The 22,419-nt window shown below is 46.9% G+C and overlaps 1 protein-coding gene across 1 annotated transcript; it reads right to left on the bottom strand.

Moving 5' to 3' along the window:
* Positions 1-1,260: 1,260 nt before the first annotated feature.
* GPRC5A (G protein-coupled receptor class C group 5 member A) lies at positions 1,261-21,175 on the bottom strand. The gene is made up of 4 exons (XM_029205863.1): positions 21,077-21,175; positions 5,365-6,293; positions 2,531-2,589; positions 1,261-2,233 (listed from the first exon to the last, which is right to left on the bottom strand). The coding sequence occupies exons 2-4, from the start codon at positions 6,284-6,286 to the stop codon at positions 2,141-2,143; spliced, it is 1,074 nt and encodes a 357-aa protein (XP_029061696.1). The 5' UTR covers positions 6,287-6,293; positions 21,077-21,175; the 3' UTR covers positions 1,261-2,140.
* Between the last annotated feature and the right edge of the window lie 1,244 nt (positions 21,176-22,419).

Raw genomic sequence — 22,419 nt, 5'->3', positions numbered from 1 at the left:
CACACAGGCTTCAGTAGTTGTGACACGTGGGCTTAGTAGTTGTGACTCGCGGGCTCTTGAACGCAGGCTCAGTAGCTGTGGCACACGGACTTAGTTGCTCCGCAGCATGTGGGATCTTCCCGGGCCAGGGCTTGAACCCCTGTCCCTTGCATTGGCGGGCAGATTCTTAACCACTGCGCCACCAGGGAAGCCCCCCTCTCCTGTTTTTGAAGAGGCTTGAGGATGGCCATCATGGGCTACAAAGGCCTGGCACATTCTTTCCTTAATGAGAAAGCAAATTCACAGTATTTTGTGGCTTTACCTCTCCCTCAGCCCCCTTTGCCTGGTTGACAGGCCAGAGACAGAGAAGGAGAGAAAGGAGGGAAGGAAATACATGTTTCTTGAGTATCCACACTGCAATAGATAATATCCATGAAACGATATTGTTTTCTCTTCAGAACAAACCTCACTGGGTTATGGCCTCTTTGGGAAGAAGACTTGAATGGTCTAGAAGGATCCACATCATCATTTGTAATTCCCCTTTTCAATACAAAGCTGGGCTAATGTGAGTGCGAAATCATATGGGAAACAATCAACTAAATCTCCGTGGAATGTCAATATCCCTAATTCGGCAAGCCATTAATTCCTCTCCAACCTCTCCCCAGAAAACTGGGTTTTCTTTGTGATGAGAAGCCAAGCGTCAAGCTCTTAGGCGGTAACTCCCTAACTCAGCTATAATCTCGTAAAGGTCATTCAGTTTCTGCGCGTGGGGATTTCTTTTTTTCTTCTTCACCCAAAAGCGAGTTTCAATTGCCCCACCCCACAAAGCCGTTTCTGGGATTAAGCAAATGATCATTGTTAGGTACCCTTGTCTTTTCCGAGAGATATTATGAACCAATTCTGTCAAATTAGGGATCTGAATTTATCCCCTCCTACAATTAAACCTCAGATGAAACGAGAAACTGCCTTTGAGGTCTCCTCCCTGTCTGACCGGGGCTGCCAAACCCCATTCCGAAGTTGCCACTCCTCTGTTTCCTGGAGCAAAACCTCAGGTCCATGACCCTTCCCAGCTTCCCCCTCACCTTTGCCACTCACCCCCAAAACTGGGGAACACACACTTGTCGTAGACGTAAGGAGGAGGAAAGAAAGGTCAAGTCCACACCCAGTGGGACTGAACCTTGAACTTCAGCTCCCCCGTGAAGATGAGAGCGAGCCTGCAACTCTCCCCGTGTCCGGCGTCCACCGCTCACACTGCCACAGCAACAGTCCAAGAGCTGCCACCACACCTTTATTGCATCTCCAGTGAAGAACAGTGAGTAACTTATTTTACAAGGCACGCTCCCCCGAGTGGACAATACCCACTTCCAGAACGCGGGGGGTGAACACGGTCTGAGGAGCGAGGGGATGGGAGAAGAATCAGTGCTTAGAGCACTGAGCAGAACTTAGAGCAACCCAGTGCCCACATTCTCCTGGCAGAGAGAAACTGGGCTTGTCCATGCTGGTGAGGGCTGGAGGGAGATCTCCCGGTGAAGCACAGGGGGCAGGGAGGTGAGTCTGGGGACCAACGGTGAGTCTGGGAGTGAATTGGCACTGGGGACCCTGGTTAGGCAGCATCACAGAGGTTAGCAAATTTCGGGTGACTTTTAGCGCCTGCCATCCGGGCATGCAGGGAGGTGTGGGTAAGTTGGCTTCCAGTGTAGATGTGGGCGGGGTGATCTGAGAGACGGGCCTTTGCTGGTTTGCTCAGATAGGCAGCTCTGCTCTGAGCCAAGCGATTCTCACAGAATCAGCCCACAGTTGGAAAAAAGTTGGCTTCTGAGGCTGAATGAGCCAGTGTGTGGTCAGATGACCAGAGCCTGAGTCATGTGTAAGATGGCAGGGATGGTTAAGGGCCACCCTGAGTTGCCCGAGACTCCCACTCGAGAGAAGCAGCCTAACTATGGGGCAAAGGAAACAACTACAGTGCTACTGAGGACTGCTGGTCCCGGCGGCCCTCATTAACCCCAGAACAGAAGAATCGTGGCTGAAGGCTGCAGGGAGGCGAGGTCTTCCTGTGATGTTCCGTACAGCTTCCTGGGAAGACTCAGGACTCAGCCCATGTCCCATGAACTCCCCGCTGGCTCTGCTGACTTGCTGTGTTCATCCCACCCTTTGGGACGTGTTAACTGACATCTTTCCTTCCTTCATAGTCACTGTAAGGGCTAACCCGAGACTGGGCCCGCGGAATGGAGAAATCCTTTGGGGAGTTCCGATTCTGAAAAGAAAACACTCGTATTGTTCAACCCACTCCACTTCCCGGCCATTTCCACAGCACTCTGCACTCCAACCTGGGCAGGAGTCTAACTTTCCTTCCCTTCCTCTAAGCCCTCCCCTGCCCTGCACTCCAGTCTCCTGTCCTAATCCCATGAGGCAGATTACAGAAAGTAGACCCGTGATCCTTTCTAGGTGGCATCTAGGGGCCATCAGAGTGGCAACATCATCTATTCCCAAAGGACAAATGCTCCTGGGTTGCTAACACTGCTGATGAAAAAAAGAGAAAGAGCTCATTTACCTGCAGCTGGAAATGGGTGGAGTACGGGGCACAGAACGTGTCACCTGTCTCTTCAGTACCTGAAACAGACAATGCAGATTAGGTCAATGTCAGGGTTCCCTCCTTGACAGCCCCCACTTCTGCTCGCCCCAGTTATTTATAAAGCATGATGCTTTATCCCTTTAATTTTCTGTCTCCCTGGTAGATGGTCAGTTTCATGTGGAGGAGACTGTGTCCTCAAGCCCAGGCACAGAGTCAGCCCAAAACTGGTTGAACAAATGAACAACTAGCTACATATAATCACTAGGGAAATGCTTTCCAAAACCTCTCCAGAGCCCTCCTCATCCTAGGACCACTCCAAAAGCACATCTGACACCCGTCTTTTCAGACATAGATCTGGCTGGAGGTGTACCTAGAGAGAATCTCACTGGAGATTTACCCACTTCCTTACCTGCCCAAACAGGGGGGGAGAAAGTCACGATTTTCTTTGTGAAGGGATAGAACCTGTGAGTAATTGTTTTCTATGTATTTAGGGGAAATCAGAGGGAATTTTTTTTTTTTTTCGCCACACCACACAGCATGCGGGATGTTAGTTCCCCGACCAGGGATGGAAGCCATGCCCCTTGCAGTGGAAGTACCGAGTCCTAACCACTGGACCACCAGGGAAGTCCAAAATCAGAGGGATTTAAACTCAGGAACAGACGAGTAAACACATACGCTCATCATGAATACGATTTAGGGAATTCCCTGGCGGTCCAGTGGCTAGGACTCGGCGCTTTCACCGTCATGGCCTGGGTTCGATCCCCGGTTGGGGAGCTAAGATCCCACATGCCGCAGGGCACGGCTAAATAAATACAACGTAAAGCAATCCATTTATTTCCCACCAAATTTACCTGTTCAGTTTACTCAATAAATACCTAAACACCTTCTGTCTGTAAGATATTGTGAGGAATAGAAGCATTAATCAGAATGATTCCTGCCCTGATGGTGCCGCTGGAGAGTCCGGAATATATGACAGCTACACAAATAACTACGCAATGAGACAGACTCTGCTAAGGTCATCTCAAAGGTCTAGAGTTAGGCGGGCGGAGCAAAGACTGAGGGAGACTGGGGAATAGGGACTCTGCAAAAGGGCAAGAATAAGGAGGGACGCGTCAGGCGGAGGACAGACGCTCTTTGAGCCCAGACAAGCAGGCAGGAAATTGCAGGGACTTGGTTTGTTTGAACTGAGAGCACAGCTTCAGGGGTGGTGGGTTCAGGCTGTGAAAAGCCTCATCAAGGATTCAGGAAATGCAGTGGATGCTGGGGCGCCAGTGAGGCGTGTGGGCAGGAAGGGAACTCTGGCTGTAGTTGCCAGAGAAGTATTTTAGGGAGGGGAGGCTGGCAATGGCCAATGGAATGAAGGGAAAGAAGGATTAAAGGAAGGAAGGATTAAAGGAAGGAAGACTAGGGACTTCCCTGGTGGTCCAGTGGGTAAGACCCCAAGCTCGCAATGCAGGGGGCCCAGGTTCCATCCCTGGTTGGGGAACTAGATCCCGCGTGGCGCAACTAAAGATCCCACGTGCCGCAACTAAGATCCTGCACAGCCTAAATAAATTAATGAATTAATAATAAGGGAAGGAAGACTAGTTAGGGACCAATAACACAGAGTCCAAGCATGAGGTGACAGAGTGAGAGTGTCCATTGGGAATTCACAGGAGGGGGTGGGTGGTAAAATCTCCCCTCCGGCCCTCTCCCTCCCTTCACTCTTTCCACTGCGCAGGAGAGGGACCAGGGCTGCAGAGAGAAACGCCGGCAAGCTTTGCACTGAAGGCTTCAAGAGCAAAGAAATTTACTAGCTGGAGCTACGAACCTGGCCTTGGAGGTCCCTCACTCCTGTCCCATACCCACTCCCCTCCCCCGATTAGACCCAGAGGCTGATGTAAACCCAAGAGATCTATAGTTTCTGGCTATCAGTGCAGCCTGGCTGCTCAGGACTCCAGACAAGAGCAAAACTCCCTCCTGTGGGCCACGGATGGGCGATAAAATGTATCTCTTCAGGCTACATCGAAATCCTCAGTAAATTTATGGAGATTCCCACTGGTTTATGATAAAAGAGCTTTCTCCCCACTCTGTGCTCTGCGGTCACTGCACGGCTGGGTTTTGTGCACTCAAATCTACAAAGGCTCCACATTTCTGGAAGGATTGCCTAGTTGACGTGTATAAAGAACACTATCTCGCCCACTTGTCTCGGGGAATTTATTTAATCAATCTTTTTCCATTCCTTTGCTCCATCTTGTTTTGATTCAGAGAAATCTACATGGTAGAACATACTAGATAAAGACCACCAAGGCCAGCTTCTAGTTCTACTTGTCTCTAACTAGCTGGATGATGTTTTCTTTTTTAAATTTTTATTTTTTGGCTGCATTGGGTCTTTGTTGCTGCGTGCAGGCTTTCTCTAGTTGCAGCGAGCAGGAGCTACTCTTCATTGCGGTGTGCAGACTTATTGCGGTGGCTTCTCTTGTTGCGGAGCACGGGCTCTAGGTGCATGGGCTTCTGTAGTTGTGGCACGTGGGCTCTAGAGCGCAGGTTCAGTAGTTGTGACACACGGGCTTAGTTGCTCCGCGGCATGTGGGATCTTCCCAGACCAGGGCTCGAACCCCTGTCCCCTGCATGGGCAGGTGGATTCTTAACCACTGCGCCACCAGGGAGGTCCCTCTAGCTGGATGATTTTAAGTAAGATCTGAGCCTTGGGGACCTTATCTGTTCTATCGGGAGAATGACCTGATAATCTTGCATGTTCCTTACAGTAATAATATCTTATGATTCTCCCCCATTTTCCCACAAGGGATTCTCTACCCAGCCCGGCTCTGTACCTTGAGTGATTCCCTCTTGAGAATAAGCTATGTTCTCCACACCATAGTTCTGTTTCACGAGCTGGGGTTTACAGAAAGCATCCTCCACAGGGTAATCCATGGGGTTCCGTTGCTTTGTGAGCAGCTGCAGCTCGGGTGCGACATAAGCCAACAGGAAAACCCAGCCATTGGCCACCAAGGCTGAACTGAGGATGGTGTCATCCCACTGGGGGCCGGGGGTAGGAACAAAGAGCAGGGTGATCCACGTCACCCAGATGGCAAGGGAGAGGAACATAGTGAGGTAGATGTGGGCCCCGTGTCTCTTCCAGCCAGTGAAGGATCCCCGAAAGGTGAAAGAGGCCGTGAAGAAGGTCAGCATCATCAGGAAGAAGACGTAGATGAGCAGCATGACAAAGTCCTCGTTGCGCCGAGGAGGAGAAAGCTCGGAGAAGATGTTGACGTTGGTCCTGTTCATGGTGAGGACCACATACTCGATGGCGATGACATCCTGCACCAGACTGAAGCCCAGGGCCAGGCCCAGCATCGCCAGCATGGAGAGGGGCTGCCTCCCTTGGACCAGCTTCGTCAGGTTGAAGGCGTGAACCAGGAGGCAAGAGAAGCAGAGGGCAAAGAGGATGCCGAAGAGGAAGAAGCGTGTGGGCCCCGTGCTGCCGTCAAGGCTGATGATGAAGGCGAAGGGGAGGCCGAAGATGCCCAGCACACCCAGGAGAAAGAGGAACTGGGTGGGGAGCACTTTGCGCCTGTTGGAGTCCTGGACCTTGCAGATGAAAACCAGGAGGGCGATCATGAAGGCCACCGAGGTCACAGCGCCCACCGACGCCAAGGCCTCTAAGACGATACCCCAGGCTGCCTCCTTATCGCAGAGCCTGTAGTACCTGGGGTCCAGGTTCGAGCGGCAACCATTGGGGGCACCTGTGGCCATTCTCGTCCTGCAAGAAAGCAAAGTCGCAAGGTGGGGGTGAATCTCCCCACAAACTCAGGCACAGAGGACCAAAAACGATTCAGAAACTATCTTGTATATTTAGCCAGGGTTTTGCCCCTGAACTTACAACGTTAGATCAAGCTACTAGCTGTTCTCCACCTCTCATGGCAAATTCTAAAGGCTGATGAAGGGAAGAAACAATCTCATACCTTCCTCCCCGCAATTTAACTATATTAATATTTACCCTGAAGCCAGAGGGCCCAGGGCTCTGATGAGGTGTTTCAGAGTCACATCTCAAAAAATACGTCACAGATAACTTGCCAGGGTTCCTGATATGTTTGGCTAGTGTTTCCTTAGGAATTGGTGAACGTGGAAATATGTAACCGTAAAGTTAACACTTTGGGAATTCCCTGGCGGTCCAGTGGTTAGCACTCAGTGCTCTCACTGGTGGGGTCCGGGTTAGATCCCTGGTCAGGCAACTAAGATCCCACAAGCAGGGCAGTGTGGCCAAAAAATTTTTAAAGTAAACACTTTAAACATAATTTGTCAGTCTCCAGTTTTTTGCCACCTTGGGCCCAGCCTCAGATATTATTTGTAAGCATCCCATTCTCTCATGGACAAGAGGAGTTATCTGAACTGTGGATTTCTCTGCGGAAGGCCAGCCTTCCCCTCTCAGCCACTGGGTCCTCTTCTTCAGCTCTGATGTCACATATTATTTTCCCTTCTTAATTAAGGTTTGTAAGGATGGCTCTGCTAATCCAGAAAAGCAATGGAAGGGGTCTTCCCTGTCATAGGGTTGGCCACGCGTTGTGGCTTGTTGGATCTTAATTCCCCAGCTAGGGATCGAACCCATGCCCTCGGCAATGAAAGTGTGGAGTCCTAACCACTGGACCGCCAGGGAATTCCCCAGAGTGAGCTCTTAATTAGCTACCTGTAAGGAGGGATGGCCTGGATGACACAAAAACAGTGGGTGACCCAACAAAAAATATTACCAATAGCTAATGCTCATTTTTACTATGAATCAGAAACCCTTCTAATCACTTCTCATATATATATTTATTAGTTTAATTTGATAGCAATCCTATAAGGTAAAAATGATTATCCCTATTTGACAGATGAGGAAACTGAGGCAGGGAGAGATCAAGTTACTTGCCCAACATCACACAGCCAGGAAATGGCAGACACAGGATTTGAATCCAGGTTACCTGGCTCTAGGTGAGGATCCCTGGTCCTAACTACTATAGGTGCTACCTCTCCAGGGAGTTCTAACTGGCCTTAGAATGCAATCTGAGATATTCCCTCCCCCTTCTTTCCCTCGTCAGATGCCCCATAAACCAGCTATTTGTGGTCCTAATTCTACTCTCTTAGTTCAGCCCCATGAAGGATAGGCGCTCCCAGGTGATAGATGATCCACAAAGCAGGTAATCTACTCACCCACTCAGGGATAATGAGAAATCAACTTGAGGTAGAGCAGCTTACTTCCTATACATCTGTCCTTAATCTCCCAGATCTGCTGCCTTTTTTCCTTCCACAAGTTCCATGTCAATTTTAGACCCAGCTGATTTCCCAAACCCCATGAAATCAAATTCCTTGGGATTCAGGGCACACGTCGGAAGATGAGTTGGGAAATGGGAAGAGAAAGGAGTTTGTATATTTCCTCAAAATGGATAGTTCTCAAATTCCAAAGCCAGTGTCAGATAAGACGTTGAAATTCAGGACCGCTGTGGTTTTAACAGCTTCTCAACAAAACTATAATTTTTTTCTGAATTATATTACTGTTTATAAGTTTCTATGGCACGATTCTTTTTGATTTGTTGTATACTATTTATGCGTGTAATCTTTTTTGTTTTCTAGTGTTTCTTTTTCTGATAGGATTGCTCACTCAACAGAGAAATCTTTTGAATTGACTAGAAGATACATATTGGGGGGGTGGGGAGCGGGGGCAGAGTTAGAAGAAGGGAAGGCTCATTGAGACCCCCTCCATAGAAAAGCACACGTGAGAGCTCTTGGCCTCTCCTAGTGCCAAATTGGGAGAAAATGTGCATAAAGAAATCAGCAAGAAGAAGACAGCTAGGATTGAGAAGCAAAACATACCCAGAGTCCTGCCTCTTTCCTTATAGCAGAAAAAACAGCTCAGAATTTCTGCACCACATACCCATAAATGCTTATAAACAAGATTTCTCGGGCCCTTCACAGCACTGCAGGGGTGCTGTGATCAACCCAAGACGAAAAAGAACGCCCTCCCCTCCCCTTCCATCCTGTCTCTTCAAAACCAAATCACAAAATATGACACAAATGAACTTATCCATGAGACAGAAACAGACTCACAGACATAAAGAACAGACTTGTGGTTGCCAAGAGGGAGGGGGTGGGGGAGGGATGGATTGGGAGTTTGGGTTAGCTGATGTAAACTATTATATGTAAAATGGATAAACAAGGTCCTACTGCATAACACAGGGAACTATATTCAATATCCTGTAATAAATCACAATGGAAAAGAATTTTTTAAAAAAAGATCAAGGACTTCCCTGTTGGCACAGTGGTTAAGAATCTGCCTGCCAAGGCAGGGGACACGGGTTCGATCCCTGGTCCGGGAAGATCCCACATGCCGCGGAGCAACTAATCCCGTGCGCCACAACTACTGAGCCTGCGTTCTAGAGCCCAGAAGCCACAGCTACTGAAACCCGTGCGCCTAGAGCCCGTGGTCCGCAACAAGAGAAGCCCGTGCACTGCAACGAAGACCCAACGCGGTCAAAAATAAATAAATAAATTTATTAAAAAAAAAAAAAAGATCAAATCACAAGACGGAGCACAGCGAGGTGGGACACATAATGAACAATTGCTGGCTGACTCTGCCGAGCAAACAAGCATATCCTCCTCCACATAGACAGAATTCAAACACTGCTTCCCTTAAAGATGCAAACTATGGGCTTCCCTGGTGGTCCAGTGGGTAAGACTCCACTCTCCCAATGCAGGGGTCCCGGGTTCAATCCCTGGTCGAGGAACTGGATCCTACATGCCACAACTAAGAGCCCACATGCAGCAACTAAGAGTTCCCATGCCACCAACGAAGATCCCAAGTGCTGCAACTAAGACCCGGCTCAGCCAAAATAAATAAATAAATTTTAAAATAATAATAATAAATAAAGATGCAAAATCATCTCTTCAGTTCAATGAGATAGTTGTGTCCCAGCATTGTTTTATTCCCATAGCCATTAGGAAAAAATTATATATATGTATATGCCATATAACACATGCATATGTATATGAATGACTATTATGTAGATGCAAGAATTTTATGTGTGGTGTGTTCGAATAAAATAAATAAATAATTGATGGCTTAAATCCATCTTCCATACTTTGTAATGAAATTTGCCTCTCCAAGCTTAACTTTTTTTTTTTTTTTTTTTTGGCCACGTTGGGTGGCATGCAGGATCTTAGTTCCCCGACCAGGGATCGAACTCGTGTACCCTGGAGGGGAAGCGCGAAGTCTTAACCACTGGACCTCCAGGGAAGTCCCTGCAAGCTTCACTTTGCAATATAGCCATTCATTCAACCAGCACCACTATGTGTCAATCATGTCAATCACTCTTCTAGATGCTCAATGGTAAAGGGGAAAACAAACATCAGACATGATCCTTGCTGTAGTAGAAGAAATGGACAGATGGACGTAATCTGCCACCACTGCCACGACCTTCCTGTGGCCTTCCCTGGCCAGGGGTCTGTCACCTGCAGTCCACTCCAGGGAAATGACACCCTGGTCATCCCGACTGCATGCAGAGCACAGAGCAAAGAGTGGGTTACGTTCCACCTCCCCAGGGCAGTGCAGAATGAGACACAGGAGGAAAAAGAAAGGCAAATGCACTTCAGATACAGGCAACCCCTGAAATACAAGGCCCCCCAAAGTCTGATACACTTGGCCCTGGGTGGAACCGGACAGGGAGAGGGGACACGCCCCCTCGTCTATGCTGAGGGTACAGAAGAGGAAGAGCTGGGTCTAGTTCAAGGGCAGCGTCACAGGGGAAGGGACCAGGATCCAGGATTCTCTTCACTCCCCACCTCCCCACCTCACTCCCTCTCAGATTAATCATAAGGGCAGTGTCCAGCCGGAAAGGTATTTCTCTCACCTCCCTGCCCTTCCCCGGAAACTGCTCCTTCCCCACCCCTCAGGGCTGTGCTGTTTGTTGACAGGTAGCTGTTATCATAATTACCTGATAATTATAAAGGAATCTGAACTTGATGACTGTCAGTCTTGAGAGACTGATGAGGTTTTCACCTAAAGGAAGGTCCCGGTGCTGCACAGAGGGATGGTAGGGCAGAGGCTTCCTGCTCCCAACTTGGACCTCTAGGCCCTTCCCATCTGTGCAGCTGTGCAGGAAGGGTTTGTGTCTTGGGGCCTCCTGGTGCCCACAGACCGGGGTCCCACACTGTAAGCACATAAGGTAAGGGGTCCCTGGAGAAAGAGGACCAGGCATGGCTTTCTTGACGTAAGAGAAGCCATTTTTGGCCTAAGTTGTTTTGTGATCTAAGCCTGGTCACAGTGCTTGCCCATGAACAGGTTTTAGAAATTAATGATCTTTTTTTTTTTTTAAGATTTTTTTTTGGATGTGGACCATTTTTTTAAAGTCTTTATTGAATTTGTTACCATATTGCTTCTGTTTTATGTTTTGGTTTTTTGGCCAGGAGGCATGTGGGATCTTAGCACCCCGACCAGGTATCAAACCCGCACCCACTGCATTGGAAGACGAAGTCTTAACCACTGGACCACCAGGGAAGTCCCAGCAATTAATGACCTTAAGGGAACAAAAGAATGCAGAAATAAGCAACTGTGATCAGGCAAGAGAAGTACCAAGAGCAAAGATAATAACAGATCAGTTGTAAAGACTCCCAGCTCTGCTCAAAGATTAGCCTGAAGTGCTCAACCACCAGATCAACTGGAGTCTAGGGGTGATGGTGTTGACCTTTTCTGACCCTCATGACTTCAGTCAACAAAAGCTTGGACTCTGTGGATGCCTGAGCCCCTTCATGAATACGCATGGAGCCTTAGCTTGAAACTTCCCCAATTTTGCCATTTGGGGAGACACTGCTTTGGGCAAGATCCCTGGTGCTCTCCTTACCTGCTACAAATAATAATAAATCCTTCCTTCTCCAGATCTTTGGCTTGGTTGTGTCTTTTGGCTCAACACTCACTAAGAAGTGAATCCAGTTTTCCAAGTAACACCATGAGCAATTGACAGCGGGTATGTAGAGAAGAACCCCACTTTCCCCAATTTCACCTCCACCTCCCACCCCCAATCGTGCAAGGGAGATGGAGAAACAGTCCCTGAATTACCTTTAAAATGCTTTTTTTAAACTAAAAATAGAAATACCATATGACCCAGCAATCCCAATACTGGGCATATACCCTGAGAAAACCATAATTCAGAAAGAGTCATGTACCACAATGTTCATTGCAGCTCTATTTACAATAGCCCAGAGATGGAAACAACCTAAGCATCCATCAACAGATGAACGGGTAAAGAAGATGAGGCACATATATACAATGGAATATTACTCAGCCATAAAAAGAAATGAAATTGAGTTATTTGTAGTGAGGTGGATGGATTAGAGTCTGTCATAGAGAGTGAAGTAAGTCAGAAAGAGAAAAACAAATACCATATGCTAACACATATCTATGGAATCTAAAAAAAAAGAAAAAAATGGTTATGAAGAACCTAGGGGCAGGACAGGAATAAAGACGCAGACGTGGAGAATGGACTTGAGGACATGGGGAGGGGGAAGGGTAAGCTGGGACGAAGTGAGAGAGTGGCATGGACATATATACACTACCAAATGTAAAATAGATAGCTAGTGGGAAGCAGCTGCATGACACAGGGAGATCAGCTCGGTGCTTTGTGACCACCTAGAGGGGTGGGATAGGGAGGGTGGGAGGGAGGGAGACGCAAGAGGGAGGGGATATGGGGATATATGTATAGCTGACTCACTTTGTTATAAAGCAGAAACTAACACACCATTGTAAAGCAATTATACTCCAATAAAGATGTTAAAAAAAGAATAAATTTTACCAAGATAAAGAAAAAAAAAAAACATGAAAAAAAAAGATGTTTAAAAAAACACTTTTTTTAATGTTTGTTTTTATTATAGAAAATTTCAAGCATACTCAAAAACAAAGAGAATAGTATAATGAAGGCCCATCATTTGGTTTCAAAACTTACCACCATTTGGCCAATTTTCCTTCATCTACATCCCCATCCCCCTCACTAGATCATTCTTAATCTAGTGAGAAATCCCAGACATCATTCTATGCATATATGCTTCAGTATGTATCTCTAAAAGATAAAACCCTTTTAAACTTAACCCCACTTTAAAAATTAACGATGGGGCTTCCCTGGTGGCGCAGTGGTTGAGAGTCTGCCTGCCGATGCAGGGGACGCGGGTTCGTGCCCCGGTCCGGGAGGATCCCACATGCCGCGGAGCGGCTGGGCCCGTGAGCCATGGCCGCTGAGCCTGCGCGTCCGGAGCCTGTGCTCCGCAACGGGAGAGGCCACAACAGTGAGAGGCCCGTGCACCGCAAAATAAATAAAAAAATAAATAAAAATAAATTAAAAATTAACGATGACCCTTTAATATCAAATATCCAGTTAGGGTTCATAGTTCTCAGTTCTCTCAAACGGTTTTTTTTAAAACTTCTGAGAAAGTAATTTTTTATCTGAGTGACTAATTTTTTTGGAATTATCCTTCCTACTTCACCTCTCCTCCACCCTCTTGCACCTAATTCACCCTCCTCCACCCCTTCCCCAGCATGACAGCGATTTCGCAACGGGTCTGAACTGTCCTAAGCACTTTGAATTTTGTCAGAGAGAAATCAAACTCACCAAACGCGCTCACAAGCAGGTCTGCACTAAGGAGGCGCTGCGTCATATAGGGAATGGCCCAGATGAGCCACCAGGAAGGTGGCTGGGGACGAAGGACAGGGTTCTGAGAAGCTGAGGTCTTCTAGCAAGCAGGGTTTGAGGAAGAAAAGGGAAGCATCAGCATTTAGGATTAGAAACTGCCAGGAGCTAAAGCAACAGCCTCAGAGAAGAACCTAAGGGCTGGAGCAGAAGGAGAAAATGAAATGGAACTGGTGGTCATATGGACATCGTATGACCAGAGTAATAACCAGATTCTGGTCCAGTTATGTCTGCTCATAACCAGAGTCAAGGGCAGACAGACCTATGGGAATTCCCTGGTGGTCCAATGCTTAGGACTCTGCGCCCTCACTGCCGTGGCCCGGATTCAATCCCTGGTCGAGGAGCTAAGATCCCACGAGTTGCAAGGCACAGCAAAGACAAAAAAGGGCAGAGAGACCTAGGGTCCAACCAAGAAAGGACTTGCTCCTACAAAGACCAAACGGGGGGCAGCCCTGGCCGCGGCTGGGCTCCTGTCTAAGTGACCCCAGGTGTCTTCTCTAGCATGGATTCTGAGCAAGCAGAGCCAGTAAGCAGAGGGATTTACTGGAATCCAGTCATTCACTCCCACTCACTTCCCTGATTGACTAAACCCTGCACTCTGGAGGGAGATGGTGAGGTTTCAGCGTGTGCAGCCTCTGGCCTGAGACACGACAAAGGACTTTGAGTCATGAGGGTGAGACCCTCTTCAATTATTACAGCAGCTGAGCCAACTACCGCCCGTCCAATAATCCACAAACACCCACAACCAAGACCTGACATCCCTCAGCATTGCCTTAAGCCCTTTTCAGGTGAGCCAAGGCATGACAGAAAGGTTAAAAAAACAAAAACGAAGGAGGGAGGAAAGGGAGAGGGAAAGGAGAAAGAAGAACCAGAAACCGGGGCTGAGGGGGAGGGGAGGACAGGGAAGGAGGGAGTCGCTGCACTCAATTCCCAGCCCTGTGACTCCGCCCCTTTAGGAAAAAGGGGTTTCAGCGGCCTCTGTGTGCGGACACCGTCTCCTGGAACCTCCGTCCTCTCCAAAGCAGGGATGGGTGCTGAACGAGGGGGTCTGAGCCCATGTCCAGTTCCTCTGTTCATCCCTCCAGGGAACTCCTTGTAGACAATTTCCAAATCACTTTCTCCCTCCCCCTCATCCTCCTTCCTGCCCCATTTCCTGTCATTAAAAGAATATGTGCTGCAAACTCCTAACCAAACCCCAGACCAGGGCTGGAGGTGAGATTGAAGGGTCTGAGTAGGGGCTGGGCTCAAGACGCAAGGTGAACGCTCACCTGCCAGACAGAGCCACAGGGGTGCTAGAGCAGGACTGGCCCTAGACTGGCCTTGACACACAGCACTGACTGGGATGCAGGGACAAATTCCAGCATGTGAAGGGTCTCTCAGCTTCTCCTTTGCAACCTCTGAGACTCCTCTTTCCCCAGAGAGGTGGGGAGGTGTCTGGAGTTTCTTACGTCCAGACCTAGTAGGTTTTCGAGCTGACTGTATGCGGCCCACCCCAGATTATCTGAGCAGGAATTACCCGCGACCCTGAATCTTGCCCAGAGCTGATCTTATGTTCCTCCTTATGAGATCTGTCTCCTTCTGTCATCTAAAAAAAAGAAGACGATACATGTATAACTGATTCACTTTGCTGCACACCTGAAACTAACACAACACTGTAAATCAACTATATCCAATAAAAAAATATTTTTAATAAAAAGAAAAAGAAGAGGACGATACTGACCTCTTAGGACAACTGCCTGGGGAATGATACCAAATAACTCAAGTGTTTGTTAAAGCTGGGCCTTCACACCATCCCAAGCCAGGCAAATTGGCAATTTTCTAGCATTTTAATTTTCTCTCTATTCTTGGAATTGCCACATTCAATCAGTAGTAATAACAATAGTCACAATACAAGTATGATTAAAACTAATGACAACTACTGTCACATACTGAGTCCTCTTATGAGCCAGGCTCGATGCTGAGTGTTTATGTTTTTCTATGTGTGTTCACTCATTTCCATGCTTTTACATCTATTTTCTTATTTAATATTCCTACAACCCATTTTATAGGTGATAAGACTGACTCTTGGAGAGATGAAGTTACACATCCAGTGTGAATTAGTTAGGAAGGATATCCCTTTATGAGTAGTCTTAATTAGAATTTAATCTTTTGTTTCATCTCTAAATCACTATTATGCTCTCTGAAGCTTTTCTCCCTGACTCCAGCTTCACTCTATTTTTTTTTTTTTTTGAAATTGAAGTATAGTTGATTTACAGTGCTGTGTTAGGTCCTGGTGTACAGCAAAGTGATTCAGTTATACAAATGTATATATTCTTTTTCATATTCTTTTCCATTATGGTTTATTACAGTATATTGAATATAGTTCCCTGTGCTATACAATAGGACCTTGTTGTTTATCCATTCTCTGTATAATAGTTTGCATCTGCTAACCCCAAACTCCCAATCCATCCCTCCCTTACACCCCTCCCCTTGGCAACCACAAGTCTGTTCAAGCCTCTCTATTTAAACCACATCCAAGAAGTCTCCAAAATAAGCAATCCTGCGTTTGGTCAATCTCCCCTCATTTGCTGTGGGAAGTATACAAATCATGCAGACCCGCAGACAGAAGGTGTGGCCGCTGCCCCTAGGAGCGCCAACAGAGTCACACTGACATACAAATAAGGCTTGCAGCGTGTGCGGGAATGCTGAGGGCACACGGAAAACAGTGACCCACTCTACCTAAAGTGTTAAAAAATAAAAAATAAAAAAAGGCTTTAGAGAGGAGACCAGGGGGAGATGAGGCCTGAAAGATGGGCAGGGGAATGGTGGGAGATTTTAAGAAGGTAGAACCAAATGGAGCTTAGAAATACAGGCTCGTGAGGAGAGATATCCAGTTTAACTTTGTTAAATCTAAGAAGAATTGGGAGGACTTCCCTGGCAGTTCAGTGGTTAAGACTCCACGCTTCCACCACAGGGGGCACGGGTTCGATCCCTGGTCGGGGAACTAAGATCTTTTTTTTAATTGAAGTATAGTTGATTTACAATGTTGGGTTAGTTTCACATGTACAGCTAGGTGATTCAGTTATAAATATATTCATTCTTTTTTAGATTCTTTTCTCATATAGGTTATCACAGAGTATTGAGTAGAATTCCCTGTGCTATACAGTAGATCCTTGTTGGTTTTCTATCTCATATATAGTGAGGGGTGTGTGTGTGTTCGTGCCAGATTATGCCCTCTTTTTACAGTGGAGGAAACAGAGGAACAGAGACATTAAATAACTTGCCCAAGATCACCTGGCTCTTAGAAGCCAGGCTCCTGGGAGTTCCCTGGTGACTCAGTGGTTAGGACTCAGCACTTTCACTGCCACGGCCCGGGTTCAATCCCTGGTCAGGGAACTGAGATCCCACAAGCCGAGTGGCACGGCCAAAAAAAATTTTAAATAAAAGCCAGGCTCCACGACACCAGATTGTGCTGACCCTGCGTGCTTGAACATGTGAGTCTGAGGCTCAGGAGAGGTTTGGGCTATGAGCACAGATGGGGGGTCACGGGCTCATAGCAGATGTCGGAAGGCTTTGGAGGAGACCAGATCACACAGGGAGCCTGCACGGCAGCAAGAGAGCCAAAGACAGAACCCTGGGACACCGTCTCATGGAAGCAGGAGTCAGCAAAGGTTGTTCAAAAGAAATTGCCAGGGTTAGTACAAGAAGTAAGTCCGGCTGGTTTCCTAGAAGTCAAGGAGCAGTTTCCCAAAGACTGGTTGATGGAGTTAAATGTTACAAGGGCAGCAAAGAAGAGAAGGCGTGGGAAGGAATCTTTGGGTTTAGCAATTTAAAAGCATAGCGAAAGAAAAATAAATAATTAAAGCATATTAATTAAATGCATAATTAAAAGCATATTAATGAAAAGCATATCATATTAATCATATTAATTAAAAGCATATCAGCGCCTTTTTGTCTGTTATAACAGATTCAGCCTCAATGTGAGCTTCAAGGCTTTTCTCCAACTGGTCCTCCCACCCACTTTTTCCTGGTTTCCTAACTCCCCTCCCCACATCTGTGCAAGGTAAGCAAAACTTCCAAGAGTATTTTCTATCTGGAAGGGAACTGGGGCTCATCTAAGACCCTCTCTTACAAAGTCGCTCTTTGCCTCATCACATGCGTTATTCTTGCCAGAAAGACCCTTCTCCTAGTCACAATTCATGTACCATGTTTCGTAGAAACTTGACCCAAAACTTACCTTTACCGTGAGGGTTTTTTAATTATTAGTCCCATCTCATTTTAAATTTGTAGATCTCTTCATAGTTTTTACAATTAAGTATTTCTCGGTGCTCAAGTTTTTCCATATATGTGTCATATATTATACATTAATATCAGTGCTAACTCGCCTATCAGATAACAACCTTCTTAAGGAAATAGAGCAAGTCTTCTATTTGTTGGTATCTCCCTATGTGCTCTGCACAGTGGTTGTTGAGCAAATGTTTTGGACTAAAACTGAGCGTGAATATAACTCAAAGCAAGTTATTCATTAGCAAGTATGAGTAATGGGGAGGAAGAATTTGGGGAGCTGAATATGTGCTGATGCTAACCCTTATATTTTTATCTGGCTGAGCTCTAAGATGAGGCTGGAGTCCCACAGAAATTTCTCTGCCCTAGGTGAAGGATTAGTTGTAAATGGAAAGTGTCTACAGGGAAATGTCCAGGATCCCCTCTTCTGGGTAAGCCATCCATGTTCTGATGACATAAAAGTGATGCATCATGGCAACAGCTTATGAATAACATCTGAATAACATCACTGAGTTGAATTTCTATGTAGTAACTGGGAGAAAATAAATCATCATTCCACCACAGGCAGATATAAACAAGTATAACAACAGTGTTCATCCCAGTTTATTCACTTTTGGAGGTATTACCATCTTCCTCTGTTCTAAACAATGCATGTGAACTTTAGATAAATTACTGAAATATAAAATAAAATACTTGAAATCCCCTTTTTTAACTTAAGATTTTGAGTGAAACTACTAAATCTCTTAGGCCCAGAATTTTAAGATATGAAATTTCCAGGAAATAGGTGGATAAAGTGAAGGCCTCTACTGGTATACCACCTCAAAGCTCTCAAAGACACCTTCTTTCAAGTATTTTATTTCAACATATGAAGGTAACATATTTATGTTCCCAAGCTAAACTTATCTCTCCTTACAAGCCTTTATTTCTAAACCCTGAGAATGGTACTACCATACACTCAGTGTATCTAAAAATACAGTATAGACTATCTAATGTGGGGGAAGATAGAGAGAGCAGACCACATGGCCAAAAATTAGATGACAATAGCAAGCAACTATTATTACAATAAATGTAAATGGTAATTTTTTATTTTGAAAAGACTAAATTAAACCATATTATACCTATAAGAACCTCACCTAAAACAACGAGATTCAGAAAAGTTGAAAGCAAAAGAAAGGAAAAAATGAAAATAAGTGCAAAAAAAGGAACAATAACAGATATGTTTATTTAGCAAGTATTATGTATCAGGTACAAAGTTAAATAATAGCTTGCTCAAGGTAAGAAAATTAAGTAAGAGTTGAGTTATTAATATCACACAAAGTTTAGTCAAGACAAAAAGCTATTATATCGACCTAAAAGCTTTTTTAATAGTAATTAAGAATACTCCACATTGAAGATACAACCATCATAAACTTTTATGCACTGAATAATACAGCACCAAAATACCTAAAACAAAAGCTACCAGAAATACAAGGAGAAATCAAAAGAAATACTACAGTTACAGAAACTTTAATACTTCTTTATCAGTCTTCAGCAGATGAAATAGAAAAAGCAAATAGTAATATGGTAAATTTTTATAAATGTTCTATGGATCCTTTAATATGCCCTATCTTCATATTTTATTAGATCTCTACTATTAATCGTGTAATTCAGATCCTCTATATCTGTGATCAGCAAACATTTTTTGTAAAGGACCAGATAATAAGGAACTTAGAAAATGGCTTTGCAGACCATTTGTTTGCAGCTGAGAGCAGTCATAGATGATACACAATGAGCATAACTGAGTTCCAATAAAACTTTATTTACAAAAACAGACTGTGGGAAGTGTTTAGGCAGGAATGTAGTTTACCAGCCCTCTCTCTATGATTTCTTTTATAGAAGTGGTCATGGAATGTTTATAAAAACAGCATATTCTAGACCACACCAAAAAAAAAAAAAAAGCCTGAAATAAGAAATGTACAGGAATAATGCACAGAAATGTATATAATCTGGCCACAGGCAATAAAAATAGGAATATAAGTAGAAGCAAAAACACCAAACTACTCAGAAAATTTGAGACTCCTCAAGCAAAATTATTATTCGATTCATTGTTTTTAAAGGCCCTATCATACCAACACATCATTTCCTACCCATTTCCTCAGCTCAGTCTGTGGATTTTTAAATAGCAGTGGACCTGAAGACAAACCCCCAGAATGAGAATAAAATCACGGTCAAAACTCTTCTTCACGCCCTCTTACCTTCAATTCCCACTAAGGAGTGGAATACAAAGAAGCAGACTCCAATGAGGACGCCCAAAGAGACACATACAGATAGAGAAGGGCTAGAATCTCAGCCCTGGGAAGGAGCTGGGGGCCTTTCCAAGACCCCTTAGGAGGAACTCAAGGCCCAGCCCAGGCCTCCTCACAGCTACATGGCCTGCAGAGCTGGGATGAGAAATCAGGCTTCCTGACTCAAGGCTCAGAGCGCTTCCCTGGAATGTTAGCTCGTTCTGAGTTCCGCTCATTCCCATCTGTCTTTGGAGCACCCACCTACCTCTCCACACCCCAGAGCAGCCTCTTTCCTGGGTGACACTTCTGCTGGCCCTCCTTCCCCGCCCCCCTCCATTTCTTCCCTCTCCTAGGAGAAGCCAGCACACAGACCGGAGGGTGGAGTTCTGACCCCCCCTATCCTCACCCCTCCCCAGGCCCCTCCTATCTGAAGTGGCTCAAGTATTCCCCTTCAGGAATGAGCCCACAGGCCTGGCTGATTCAACCAAACCCTTCAACAGGTGTGGCGTTTACAAAACCCTCAGAGGCAAAAATCAATCTGGAAAGAAGTCAAGAATGGAAAGTCCTTCAAATTCCTTGAACCGGAGCTGCTTCCCCTTCCTTCCCCCATAGATGTTTAAGGGACCATCTTGGACAGTTTGGGCCCATTCCCAAGTCCCATCTGGTTGGTGCCTGAAAGTGGGCTATTACTGGACATTCAACCCAGGGGATCCAGAGCAGTTCAAGGGACAGCAGAGGAGGGAATGCTGCAGAGCTGAGGGCCACACTCACGTCAAGAGAAGGGACGGCTTCTAGAATCTACTTCCCAAAATTCAGAAGGGCACACTTGTCGTGGAAGGACAAAATAAATGGACACTTTACAGTACCTGGGGAAAGTAGCAGTGGTCACCATCTCCCTCTTCCTGCGCACCCACGCAATTCCCTGCCATTCCTCTAAGATCTTCCTCCTACTTTTCTCTTCCCCTAGACTGATCCCAGAACTGCTCACCTGCCGGGCCAGGATTCCACCTACTCAGTTTGTTCAATGTGTCTGAGCAGAAACTATTGATCCTGATTATCTTTTTGCTCTCTGCCTCTTAGCCTGGGAATGGGATGGGGGTGTGGGATCTGAATTGAATTAAACTACAGGAATTCCTTTCCTGGGATTGTTTTTTGCTCCGAGCCAGCTGCAGTCCATTATCAGGGTTTCTTTCCTCTTGTATCCCCCCTCCCAGCGCCGCTCTCCCACCCCCACCGGGCGTCCCCCCCCTCCCCCGGAGGATTTCAGTCCCGAGGCCGGGCGCGTTCTGTGCTCAGTGCGCCTCACTTACCCTGGTACCTTGGCTTTGGCGAGTGAACTTGGCGCTGCTTCCCGCGCACAGAGGCAGCACAGGAGCCCCTCGGTGCTAGCGGAGACCACGGGCAGCAATCCCGCCCTCCCGGCGCGGAGCAGTTATAAAGGCGGCTGTCGCCGGCGGGAGGAGGGAGAGAAGGGGTGAGCAGAGGCACAAGGGGCGGGGGAGGGTCAGGGGGGGGTGGGGTAGAGGACACGCCTATTCCAGTTCCACGGTACCGCTTGCTGTTATGAAAATAAAGTCCCCGTGCCAGGGAATGAGCCAAAAGCCGCCTGACGTCAGCAGCACAGCCACCCTTGAAGTAGGTGGTGGTGGTGATGGGAGGGGCCACCCAAGGCACCCAGCCCGCCCCACCCGGCGCACCAGCAGCTCAGGACGTCCCAGGGCGGGGGGTGGGGGGGGGGGTAAAGAAAGGAGTCAAAGGGGACTGCTCAGTATCCGTCCTTCCTGCTGTCACCTCCAGGAGGGAGTCACACCTGCCCTTGCTCCGGGCACTCCTGTGCGCCCAGGGCAAGGGCTAGACAGCTTGCAGTGCCTGGGGCCCCTGGGAAGCTAGGCCCGGGACAGGAGGAGCTGCCCACCCTCTCGGATCTCCTCAGCCAAGGCAGGTGAAGCCAAGGAAAGCCTCCTTCCTGGGCCCAGAGTCAGCTCTGCAGTTCCGCCGGTCAGAGCTGTCCCCAGACGGGCAACGTGAAGGCTGCCCCAGTGCAGAGAGATGGGGAGATGTTTCCCTCTCTACTTTCCTACCTCTCTTAAAGCCTTGATGATGCAGGTGGAGGAGAATGTGGGTGCCAGATAAAATTATGAAATCAAGGAATTTGCCTTTGGTGTCTGGTTCCCCCTCCCTCCGCTGCCCACTCCTTGGCCATGATCAAGCCAGTGCCACTGAAACGTGTCTTTATTGACTTGTCAGACAATCCCTGAGTGGCTGCCTCCCGGGTGCTGGCCTCAGGCAAGGCCCTACCCCACTGCCTGGCAGGAGGGCGCTGCGTGCTTTTAAGGTGCTGTTTAGTTAGCACACTGGTCAGCTACCTGGGATACTATGCATATAAAGAACGGGGAGGCCTAGGGCCCCCCGGCTTTCTCCTCACGTCTCCTCACACCCCAAGTTTCCAGTCTTTTTAAAGGTGACTTTTTGGAGACAGTGCCTCCACCTTTGTTAGGTTTTTATTTCTCTCTCTCAAGAAACCTCAGCCAATGTCTTGAGTCCTGGAACATTTCCCTTGAGGCCTGCAGCTCAAGTCCACAGGCTCCTCTCCCAGGCTCCTAGGCGTGCGTGTGCCTGTGTGTGTGCCTGTGTGTGTGTGTGTGTGTGATTG

Source organism: Monodon monoceros, unplaced genomic scaffold, assembly GCF_005190385.1.
Source record: "Monodon monoceros isolate NGI ecotype Baffin Bay Population unplaced genomic scaffold, NGI_Narwhal_1 Super_Scaffold_6, whole genome shotgun sequence".
NCBI lineage: Eukaryota > Metazoa > Chordata > Mammalia > Artiodactyla > Monodontidae > Monodon > Monodon monoceros.
The sequence above is the reverse complement of the archived record's forward strand: the minus strand, read 5'-3'. Positions and strand labels throughout refer to the sequence as shown.